This window comes from Oryctolagus cuniculus, chromosome X (assembly GCF_051225735.1).
Source record: "Oryctolagus cuniculus isolate XC-2025 breed Fujian yellow rabbit chromosome X, ASM5122573v1, whole genome shotgun sequence".
Lineage (NCBI taxonomy): Eukaryota > Metazoa > Chordata > Mammalia > Lagomorpha > Leporidae > Oryctolagus > Oryctolagus cuniculus.
Window position 1 is genome coordinate 5,137,886 of NC_142888.1, and position 12,451 is coordinate 5,150,336.

The 12,451-nt window shown below is 44.1% G+C and overlaps 1 protein-coding gene across 3 annotated transcripts in view; it reads right to left on the reverse strand.

The window, feature by feature from the left end:
* MAP3K15 (mitogen-activated protein kinase kinase kinase 15) overlaps positions 1-12,451 on the reverse strand; it is a 119,239-nt gene that overhangs the window by 60,558 nt on the left and 46,230 nt on the right. For all 3 annotated transcript variants that reach the window (XM_089323796.1, XM_089323795.1, XM_089323794.1), the window contains exons 4-6: positions 9,992-10,185; positions 6,115-6,283; positions 4,059-4,165 (exon numbers count right to left, since the gene is read on the reverse strand). In XM_089323796.1, coding sequence (XP_089179922.1) covers positions 4,059-4,165; positions 6,115-6,283; positions 9,992-10,185 — 470 coding nt within the window. The remainder of the gene's footprint in view (positions 1-4,058; positions 4,166-6,114; positions 6,284-9,991; positions 10,186-12,451) is intronic.

Consider the following 12,451-nt stretch of genomic DNA (forward strand, 5'->3'; position numbering starts at 1 on the left):
GTAGCTTTGAATGGGTTCCCAAATGCAGCGAAGTGGAAGATCATCAGGAGAAGCCCCACTGGTTGAACCAAACTTTTGTACAAACAGGGAGCCCTGCCATTGAAGGTCAAATATCATTCATCATCGCCAACCTTTAATAATAAATTTAGGTCATAATTTGCTCCACTTCCTAACAGCGAAACATCAACTGTAATGCACGAAAAAGTCATTGTTTGTCCATCACTGATTTTCCCTTTATAGGTACAAGGTAACCCCATGAACTTCCTCAACGTTACACATCATGACAAATCCCATGAGGGCGCTTTTTAAAAGGTCATGGAGGGGCCAGTGCTGTGATGTAGCAAGTTAAGCACCTCTTGCGATGCCGGCATCCCATACACCGGGTGCTGGCTCGAGCCCCAGCTGCTCCACTTCCAATCCAGCCGCCTGCTGATGTGCTTGGGAAAGCAGTGGAGGATGGCCTAAGTGCTTGGGCCCCTGCATTCACATGGGAGACCCGCAAGAAGCTCCTGGCTTCAGCCTGGCCCAGACCTGGCTGCTGTGGCCATTTGGGGAATGAACTACCAGATGGAAGATCTCCCTCCCTCCCTCCCTGTGTCCCTATATCTACTTTTCAAATAAATAAAACAAACCTTTAAAAAAAAAAAAAGGTCATGGAAAACAGAATTAAAGCTTCATTTGGGTGCAAAAAATTTTGAAATCCATGAACACAAAGGGTCTTCTAACAGTTTATGGAAAATGGTTATTATGAAAAAATTAAACATGGCTTTCAAAATTTTTGTACCAAAATAAACTGATATCTTAATTCCATTTTCATGAAACTTTCTGAAGTCCCCCTGAACCGTAATGATGCTGACAGCTGGCTAAGATGAACCTAAAGCAAAAATAAGAAACTATATCAGATTGTGGACACAAACAAAGCAAAGACTGCAATCCTATGTGTTGCAGACGAGGTTTTTGGCACTGAGGACCCTGTCCGGCCTGTGATGCAGAGCCACTGTCTTGCAGGAGACACTCAGATTTGGAGGCAAAGAGCTAGTAAGAGACGCACAATCTCAGCCCTTCAGCTTCCAACTGGATCACCTCATCCTGCCATGCCCACTGCTCTTCGATACCAAATTTCCATACCAACCCTGTGTGACTCTGTCATTCCTTTGAGAAAGGCTGTAACCCACTGTTTCCTTCTCTGACCACAACCACCTCTACCCAGAAAAAAAGTCGTGGTGATGTGTGACTAACATAGCCCTCTGATTTAGCAAACCATTTTTTTATAGCACTTACAGTGTTGGTGGGCATTCTCCCAAGAACCTTATAGTGGTGATGTGCTCAATCTTCACAAATCAAGCATCAATCAAGTATAGGTCAAATTTACTAAAAACAGAGCCCACCATGCTAGTGGATCAAAGTTCCAAGACTTTTTTTCAGGCTTAGCGAAGACTGCCCTACACCCATGAACATGCTCTCCACCTGGGGATGGTCAGTTTCAAGGGCACCGGGGAGACAGTAGCAGATTTTTCTAGAGACCCTAAAGCCTCCTCCCAGAAGGAATCAAAATCTCATTATTTACTAGTGTCTACCACATGCATAGGACATATATCCTAAAGAAATGTGCCCATATATGTGTACAAAAACACGCACGAAAATGCTTGTAGCATCACTGTCCCTACTATTTCCAAACTAGAAGTAATGTAAAGGTCCATCATCAGTTAAATAAATAAAGTGTGGCATCCCCACGCGATGGAATGATCTAGAGCAGTGAGAATGAACGATCTACTGACACATACAACAGCCGAGATGAATATGATGAACACCACGCTGAAGGAAAGAAGCCAGACGCAAAACTAACCTGCAGAGGAAGAAGTTGCACCAGTGGTTGCCTACGGAAGGGTAAAGACTGCCTGCACAGGGACACAAGGGGACTACTGGGGTGACGGAAAGGTTCTCTCTGGATGGAGGTGTTATTTGCAGATGTACATTTCTTTATCCAATGGTTCATTTCACCAACTACAAATCTGACCTCAATTTAGAAGAGAGTCTGTAATATGAGACCCCAAAGCCACGGGCTCCTGTTTTGCTGCTTTTCTGCAGATGCTGCTGGTGGCTGCTCAACCCTCTGTGGCCTAACACACCTGCTAAAGCAAAGCAGAGCCTCTGAAGCTGGGAAATGAGACTTCGGAGTCCTCTAACTCAGCACACCCTCCACCTTCGCTTTATTCATTCCCTGAGGAAGACGCTGGCCACAGAAGCTTGACAAGCAGGTGCCAGAACTCTCTGGCTCTCGGGCCATTTGAATATGCTTCCAGAGTGGCCTGCTGGATGAGTCAACATGACAAATGCCTGCATCAGGCAGTCGCCAGACCCCACAGGGAGTGTCTCCGGACCTGGTTCTCATGAATCTCACCCCATGTAGCTCCTCTTCCTACACGTTATCAATGGACAAAAGGAGACAGCAGCACTAAAACAGTGAGGCAACTGGGATTTGCTAAGGTTTAATGTGGCAAACTCCTAGTTATCCTCCATTTCCATAGTAGCCAAGCTTGAATGGGCACATGGCTACCCAGCTACGGACTGTATGGACTGCATGTCCCAGATCCCCTTGTCAGGTAACTGAGTTCTCACCAGCGGAATGTGAGTTGAGGAAGCATGTGTAGTGGTTGGCATTGTGGTGCAGCAGGTGAAGCCAGCATCCCCAATGCTGACATTCCATATGGGCACCGGTTCGTGTCCTGGCTGCTCTACTCGGAATCCAGCTCCCTGCTAAAGGCTTTATAAAAGCAGCGAAGATGGTCCAAGTGTTTGGGCCCCTGCAACCCTCGCAGGAGACCCAGAAGAAGCTCCTGGCTTCGGCCTGACCCATCCCTGGCCATTGCAGCCATCAGGGGAGTTGAACCAGCAGATCCAAGATCGATCTGTCTTGACCTTGATCTCTTTCACTCTCAATCTTTCAAATAAATAAATAAATAGATCTTTTAATGAAGCATGTGTAAATTCTACTTGCTTTAAAAGAAAACACTTGTCTTGGTCTTCCTCTGTTCTTTCTCTTTTCCACATAGCTTCAGCTATGCAGATGAAGACAACACTCTAGAGCTACAAAACGGCTGCTTCCTAAGCCCCTGCACAACTAACTCCTGGAGACAACACTCTAGAGCTACAAAACGGCTGCTTCCTAAGCCCCTGCACAACTAACTCCTGGAGTAGTGCTGTACCACTAGGTTGGTCCACTCACCTCTAGACTGTTATGTGAAAGACAAGTTCTAATCTTATATAAATCATCGCATTTGGGGTCTCTTTGTTTTAGCATCTTAGCCATAATATCTCTAGCACTTAAGCTCTGATACCTGTGGTCTCCAGACAGCACTTTCCAAGTTTCAGACATTCCGTCCAGCCCAGAAATTTCAAACTGCAAATTCGTATGATACTAGTACATAAAGACAACACCCTCATTCCCAATCACACAATGCTAATCCTGTTGCTTAACACTAGTGCCCCACCATCTACGAGATGCTACCAAGTCCTTATTCCATATACCAGGGTCCTTTTGATACATGGTCCCATCCGCCACGCTTCGCCTCATCACCTGCATCTGCTTCATCACGTTTCGTGTTCTAGCGGAACTGGACGTTCCTTGAATGCACCTTACATGTGCACAACTCTATACTCAGACCCCGGTGTGGCCAAAGGCAATGCTTTTTTTTTTACCATTCTCCACTCTCTCTTGCACATGAGGTAATTTTTCACTAATTTTTACAACGTAACAGACAAGATCCCAGAGAAGCTTCTGCAAAACCCTCTGAAAGAAATTATTCCCTCTCTTTACTATACTTTCATAGCACTTTGGACAAATCTTCATTAAGCAATTTATCGTATTTGGATTTACTTAAGCATCTGATTTCACAGCTAGAATACACATCCCATAGACAAGTGAGGACAAAAACCATGTTTTGCTCTTCTTCACCATTGACCACAAGAGCTGATGCATACTTGACTGTTTAACAGAAGGATCCAGAATTCAACAGGCGGCATGTTTCAAAACCCTATACATCCATGATCATTCTTACCTATTCAGTGCAAATGCATAGTGGAATTTAATATTATGCTGATCAGCTAGATCACATGTAGGCAGCATCTCCAGTGTTTCTACCAGCTTCACCATTGCATCATAGTCCTGTTGGCAAGAGGTTCCAAGGTGAGAAGGAGAGGCAGCACAGCTCTTCGCAAAGTTTTCAGGGCAGTTATGAGCACGCCAGCCTCAGCATGTAAAGACAGAGGCCTTTCTTCACACAGGGCACTTAGTGAAGTGACTTGTGGCCTTCAAAAGAACAGAGCAAAGAGCAGAAAACAAGATGGACGAGAGCGAGGACAGAGAAAGAATCAAAGGGCACAAGAAACATCCCAGCCCTTATTTTGCCAGAATCAATCAAATTAACCTCAACTAGGATTTCTCAACCCTGACTCTGACATTTTTAAAAAATTTATTTAGTTGAAAGGCAGACGCCTCCCAAAGGCCCCCAGTAAATGCCCCCAATATCCAGGGCAGAGCCCGAGTGAAACCAGAAGGCAGGAATTACATCTGGGTCTCCTCCACAGGTGGCAGGGACTCAAGTCCTTGAGTGACCATGTCCTGCCTTCAGGCACATTAGCAGGAAGCTGGGGCTTCAATCAGGCACTGAGATGGGGTACAGCTGTCCCAAGCAGCAGACTAACCTGCAGCACCACAACACATTTGTGAGCCAAATAATTCTTTGTTGTGCAGTTGTCCCATGCAGTGCAGGAGAGTTAGCAGCATTCCTGGCCTTGATCCACTGAAAGCCAGTTAGTACCCTTCCCCCTCACTCAATTTTGACAACCAGTTTGCCAACTGGGACATTGTCAAATGTCCCTGGATTGAGAACCACCACTCTAAACTTTGCATAATTACCCCGGGAATAACTGCTACTGTGCTTGTCTTAGCTGGGTAGCCTCTTAACAGCACTTCCCATGATCATTTCAGCAAGCTTAGAATAATTCGTACTGGCCAACTTGCTGCCAGGCAGCCACCATCAACAGAGGAGGGCTTCCTGCTCAAAGCCTGTGACTGTCTTGTGGCTCTGCCCCTCGCTGCTGCTGCCCCAGCCAAGGGGAAGCCGCATATTCCAGAAATCTCCTGGCTCACCTTTGAACCTAAGAGTCCCACCGATGGAAGGTTATGAAAAGAAGGAATGCAAGAAGGCAAAGACAGAGGGAAGCCAGCAGCTCAAGGGAAGAAAGACTTCAAGAAAGGCCATTTCTGTCCTCTTGTTCCAGAGACATGACTTAACCATTGTCATCTCAAACAACATCTGCTACTAAAGTCAGTTAGATACATACATTTGTCACTAGTGGCCTGAGTTCCTGAGTGGCCGACTCTGCTCTTGGTCCAGGTCACAAATGGATGCCTCCATCATTCAGATTTAAAGACCTATAGCCAACAACCTTCAACATGACTTTGTAGAATTTTACAAGTAAGGTACATCATCCTGTGTTCCTCCAAAGGGAAGGGAGGAAAGGCATTCTTAGCAATGGTGCAACAGCATTAAACTGCAGGGAGGAAATGCTGGATTTCCTTATTGGAACCACATCCCACAAGGACTCTTGTCCAAGAACTCTCCAGTAGCTTCTGCTATGTGTGTCATAAACATCTGCATTGCTCGGGTCGTCGGTGTGCCTCTGATACTCCTGGTCACTAATGAGTGAACTTGGGCAAGTTACTCAACTAGTGTGTGCCTCAGTTTCCTCATTAGTAAAAAAGGAGATAATCAAAGTATACATATCCCCTAGAACTGTTGAGAGGAGTAAGTGAGTCAGGATCAGCAAAGAGCTTAGAACAAGCCTAGCATAAAACACATATAAACCAAATTTTCAGATCCTTATTCCAAAGAGGCCTGCAGATCAGATCTCTTAGAGGGGTCATGCGAGCCCTGATAGGAAAAAATCTTCTCCAAGATTTCCATTGCAATAGATAAGGCAGATGACCTACAAGCTGGCCAATTTGTCTATAACACAGCCACCTCACCCTACACCTGGTGTAAGAGTGCTTCCTACGAGGAGTTCCCTGTGCCAAGGAAGAGCTCAGCCCATGCGAGGCGTGCTTCATACCTGGATGTCACGGTAGGACAGGAGGAGATTCATGATGATGTCTGAGGTCAGCACCTCGGCGTTATCCATGCGGAGCTTGATACGAGTCAGCTCCTTCGCCAGCTCCTCACCCTGATACTTCTTTCTGGCTTTCCGGATGTCATTTAACAAGGCCTCTTTATAATATGTACTAGAGAGGGAAACACAAAAACTTCCAGTCACATCTCCGTACATCTAGGACTCTTCTTCACATGCTCAAACACGGCCCTCACGGACATGACGTAGGCAAGCACACGACATAGGCAAGACCCAGACCTAAGCCTTCTTGCACCACTAAGCACCTTCAACTTGTTATCCACAGTTCGCAGAAACTAACTGGAAAACAAATGAAACTCAGTTCATTACCACCTTGAAAATATTCTCAAAGTTGACCACACTTATATTCAGGGAACTCACAGGACTTGCCACCCAACCTAATCCCACTTACTCCAGGATTTCCAAACATATAGAGGGCAAAAAGGTACAGTAATTGCATATTCATTTTTTTCTACTAAGAGCAGATGATCACAAAGACAAACAGAACTCTAGAAGCCATGAAACATAGATGAGAACATCTTTAAAATGAATGTCTCTATCAGGTGTCCCCAGTGAGCAGTCACGAAGCTTTCCACCGTTGAGGGGAGAGCTGGAAAGCAGTGCCTTGGAGCCATCCAGGAAGGGACAGAGAGGCCAAGCCTGGAAAGCTTACAACCACCTCACCTTTCACCCCTTTGCTCTCTTTGTCCTATTCCACTGCCAGGATATTTTTCCTAACATAAAACTTCCTTCATGTGGGCATCGAGAAAACAACAAGGATGTATTAAAAACACTTCACGCAGTTTAAATGCACACTGGAATGTCACCATAGCCTCTCAAAGAGCCAGTGCTACTATCTGGTAATTGGTTTAAAATCTTGAAAAATGATCTAATTTGGAGCATAAAAGCCAACTTAGAATGGTTTCCAAATACATTTTTAATAGAAATGGCGCACTGCCAAGTAGTAATACTGTCAACTCATTAGAACTCAAGTCTTTAACTGTAGGAATAAAATTAGGCTATTCATTTAAAAAGAGTGTAAGCAAAATTAAGTGATAGTCTCCAGAGAATGAAAAAAAAAAAACACATGGGATAGAATAACAAATGGCACTTAATTTCAATAATAATACTATGCCAAATTAATGTACATCCAGTAGACAACATTCATAATATGACATTCATGAATTTGACCTTCATGGTCCAACACTCATAATACGAACTCAATTAACATTTAAAGAATGAAATGATGTCCCAAAGAAAATGTTCTGATATAAAAATAGCTGCATATTTCTTTAATTTTTTTGGTTTCCTTAGTTGTCAACTGCTATCATCATCAATGATGCACGAATTAGTACATTCTGTCTCTGGGGGCCGGTGCTGTGGTGTGGTGGGTAAAGCCATGGCCTGCAGTGCCAGCAACCCATATGGGCGCCAGTTTGCGTCCTGGCTGCTCCACTTTTGACTGAGCTCTCTGCTATGGTATGGGAAAGCAGAATAAGATGGCTCAAGTCCTTGGGCCCCTGACCCCACGTGGGAGACCCAGAAGAAGCTCCTGGCATCTGATTGGCCTAGCTCCACCTGTTGCGGCCATTTGGGGAGTGAACCAACAGATGGTTTGTTCACTGCCTCTGCCTCTCTTTAACTCTTCCTTTCAAATAAATAAATTCTTTAAAAAAATTCTGTCTTAATTGAATTAGTTATTAGGTGACAGCCACTGCCTCTTTGGTAGAATATAAAGGCATCAGAGCTATTACAGTGTTATTAGTTTATCCTGACAAGTTCAAAAGTTATACTTTAGTCTCATTTTCAAGAGTAATTCTGGGTTCTAGCACTGTGGCACAGCAGGTTAATGCCCTGGCCTGAAGCGCCGGCATCCGATATGGGTACCAGTTCGAGTCCTGGCTGCTCCAATTGCATTCCAGGATTCTTTTATAGCCTAGGATAGCAGTAGAAGATGGCCCAGGTCCTTGGGCCCCTGTACCCACATGGGAGAATCTGGAACAAACTCCTGATTCCTGGCTTTGGATCACCTCAGCTCTGTCTGGCCATTGTGGTCATTTGGGGAATGAAACAGTGGATGGAAGACCTCTCTCTCTCTCTCTCTCTGGCTTTACCTCACTCTGTAACTGTCTTTCGAATAAAATAAATCTTTTTTTTAAAAAAAGAGTAATTCTGAAAAATAGCTTTAATAAACTAAGAAACCTACTAAGAATAGTGGTTTTACAATAAATAAAACATTGACTTGAGTATGGCTTGGGGACATCAGATGTGTAATAAACACACAGCCTCTGATAACCAGGGTAGATGTTGTTAATCAGTGTGAACTTGGAAATGGTTTCAGCACAGCACTCAAAATAGACTTTATAAACCTATCCGAGTTTGCACTTGAGCTAAGCAGCTTACCAGCCTTCCCTGTTAGAGATAACTTAAACCAAAAGCACCATTTACCCTGTCACTAACCAATGCCAGCCACCTGCCAAGTTCATGGGGTAGAATCACCCAATATATCTTTCAAGCTCTCTGAAATTAAACCAAAACAAAAAAGATGCTTTCCAACTGATACATACATACAGGCGCTAAGTGAGAAAGAAACCAGAATCCATTTCTTGCAAAGACCTGGTTCATCTGGCAGAATCGAGCTACCTGACCTCCTCGCCACACCTGGAATTAGGCATTGGGAGAGCTCTCTGCCTAAATTTCACTAGAACATTTGTTTTACACTAAGACAATAGTTAAGAGGCTTTCCAGGAATGCGCCACCAATATCCCCCATTTGCTTTCCATGTTGCCATGTGGTCATGTGTGCAGCTGCCTTTGCCCACTACAGTCTGGAGAAGAAAGTCTGCATCCAGAGTGTAGGTGATGGGATAAACAAGGAGAACAGATTACTAGCAAGTGTGCGCCTCATAACCAATGCCGCACTGGTAACCCCCACAGTTCAGGGCGCTGTGAGCTGAGCCACAGTGTGACGTGAGGTCCCTTACGTTGCATTACAGTCAGTTTTGCCAGTGCTTTGGATTTTCATTTGTTTTGGAAGGCCACGTTGTTCTCCTTGTGACACAACTGACAGGAATAAACCCTTTCAATTGGCTGCAAGCAGAGAAACAGGATCCTTTGGTTAAAAATAGCTTTTTACTTTTAACTTCCAGAATAAGGCCATCTGAAGGTACGGTCTCTTGAGAATGAAGGCTGAGGGGTGAGCCCACGTGGTCAAGGCCAGAGAGCTAGGAATCACCTAAGCCAGGATTCAACTGCAAACCTCTGGGTGAGAACTGCACAGCATCTCTGATGTCCATCTAAAGGGAGCATGTCACAGGACATCCTAAGGTCAGGAGGGCAGTGGCTTGCCTCAGCACATACAGGCTCTTAAAGCGTAAGAACTTAAAGTCAGAATGACCTCACTGCGGCATTAGAAAAACCCACACAACTGGGGGAGTGCAAAGTCATGTTCACAAATGGTCCTGAAATACAGAATCTCAGAGGTGAAAGAGAGCATTAGAAATAAATCACTGGCTTGACCGCCTTATTTTCTAGATGAGAAAACAGCCACAGAGAGTCACGCGTCAAGTTCACGCAGTGGGTAAAGGACAGCCCGCCCCAACCCTGAACTCCTAACTCCAGTTCTACTCTGTTGGCTTCATCTCAGCGGCCCTTCTTACCAGGGCATTCAGGGCCAATAATGGATTGCAAGATGATTTTCAAATGATTGGCTGCAGTGCCCCATTCTCTGAGCACTCTGGTCATGTCAAAGGATACCACCTCCTTGAAACTGAAGGGACATTTTGGCAAGGCTCTTAGGGTTGTTGGTGGCTGATGAGAATTACCATGAGGTCACATGGATGTCTCTGAGGAGGCCAATGAACTTGTCCACCAGGGGCACGCACAGTGGGCCCAGGATGGCGTCCCAGTTCGGAGCCATGAACTCTGAAGCTCGCCGCTGGGCGTCACTCTCACAGCAATAGTAATCAGCGCATGGTGTAATGATGTACGGGATGAAGTAGTAATTTCCACTGGATGCCTAGAAAAAAGAAACAAAACCATTTCAGAAGGTAATTGATGCGGAAGCCCAGCCGTGGCTCTGGGCAGGTGGCACAGGCAAGGAGAAAAATGGCTGAACATGAACAACTTCTGAAATAAGACTACAGATCTATTAGGCCCCAAACAAGAAACCACTCAATTTTAAAACTACACCACCCAGATATATGACAAAAACTGGTTTCAAATGCTGAACTGATCTGAATGTGTCTCCAAATTCCATTGGCAGAAAAATTAGAGTTTCAAGTCTCAGAAATTGTATTACTGTACTACATACACCTCGAACCAGAAGGAACTGGCATTCACCGATGACCAAGGATTGCAACGTGGCACATCCTTTTTCTTTCAGCAAAATTGAAGAGGGCATATTATTTGATAATTTAACTATAGGTAAACTACTGTAAACTTTGTTGGATAAAAATTCTGTTTCAAGAAACATTAATAAATACAACTAGCCTCAAATCTTCAGAAAAATAATTGGTTGAAATTTTTTGTATCATCAAATAATTCTTATGTAGGAGTTTTTTCTTCTATGGAATAACTACAGCCTGAATTACGACCCTTGTAAAACAAACATTTCCTTTTGAGAACATTATATCAGTGCTTAATTTTCAGCACATTTGGAGTATTAAAGTTTGTTTAAAAAATATTCTTACATTGACATTCCTGTATCACAGAAAATCTTTTGTCTAAACTGTCACAAAAATAACTGGCTTAAAAATTCATACTTCTAAATTCCTATCTCTGCATTAAGTTTTAAAGGACTTATACAATGCCAAAAAAATTTATCTGACTTCTTCCATTCAATGAACAAATGCAGTTATCTACGTATTCTGACATAACACAGATACAGCCTTGAAAAGCACATTTTCGGCCGGCACCGCAGCTCACTAGGCTAATCCTCCAACTGCGGTGCTGGCACCCCGGGTTCTAGTTCTGGATGGGGCGCCGGATTCTGTCCTGGTTGCCCCTCTTCCAGGCCAGCTCTCTGCTGTGGCCCGGGAGGGCAGTGGAGGATGGCCCAAGTGCTTGGGCCCTGCACCCCATGGGAGACCAGGAAAAGCACCTGGCTCCTGGCTCCTGCCATCGGATCAGCGCGGTGCACCGGCCGCAGCAGCCGTTGGAGGGTGAACCAACAGCAAAGGAAGACCTTTGTCTGTCTCTCTCACTGCCCACTCTGTCAAAAAAAAAAAAAAAGAAGAAAAGAAGCACATTTTCTCCAACAGTGAGATGTCAAACAAGGTGATAAGGTTTCTTCTAAACCAACAAGAAATGAATTAACTAGAGAGAAAACTGTCAGAATATCACAATCTCAGATCAGAAAGGTGGCCTGAGAAAACTTACATGGTAGAACTAGTTTCAAATACACCTATGAACATATAATCCATTTTTTAAAGAAATTTTCCTATTGACAAAGATTTTTCCTATACAAAAACAGGTGGCATTCTAATTTCTATCTTAAAATATAAATAACTGCCTCAAACTGATTTGCATCTACAGGGATGTATGTCCCTGACAGGGATGATGTCCCTGTCAGGACAAGTCTTGGAGCCTGCAATATTTTGATAAGGCCATCTCGTAAAACATATTTTACACCAGATCAGCAAACCTGGTCCATAAAGGGCCAGATGGTCAATAATCTCAGCTTTGCAGGTCACATGGTCTCTGTTGCAGTACTCCACGCTGCTGTTGTAGCAGGAAAGCAGCCATAGACAACATGTAAACACATGAGCACGACTGTAGACCAATAAAACTTTACTTATACGCACGAATTTGAATTTCCTATTTTCATGGTATTCTTAAGTCATCTTCTTTTGATATTTTCCAATCATTTAATAATGTAAAAAGCATTCTTAGCCCATAGCCTACACAAGAACAAGTCTTGTCTTAGACTAAGCTTCCTGATACTTTCTCATCCCTAAAACTGAGGTTTTCTGCAAAGACTTAGCCTGCTGTAAAAGCTGGAGAGTATACTCGTGGGCACCAGCTATTGGCATTAAACCCCTTAAAACACAAGTATCAGGGTTACAAAAAGAAGGGCAAAAATTGAGGTAGTTGGGAAGTAGGGAAAATGACTCCGATCTGCTTCTTCAAAATCACTAGGAATTGCCTATACTCCCGAAGACTCTCTCTACCCTGTAATCAAACTCTCCAAAGAGGATGGACAGGTGCAGCAGTTAGGACGTTGCTTGAGACATCTACCTTCCATATCAGGGTGCCTGGGTTTGAGTCCTGACTCTGGCCTTAAC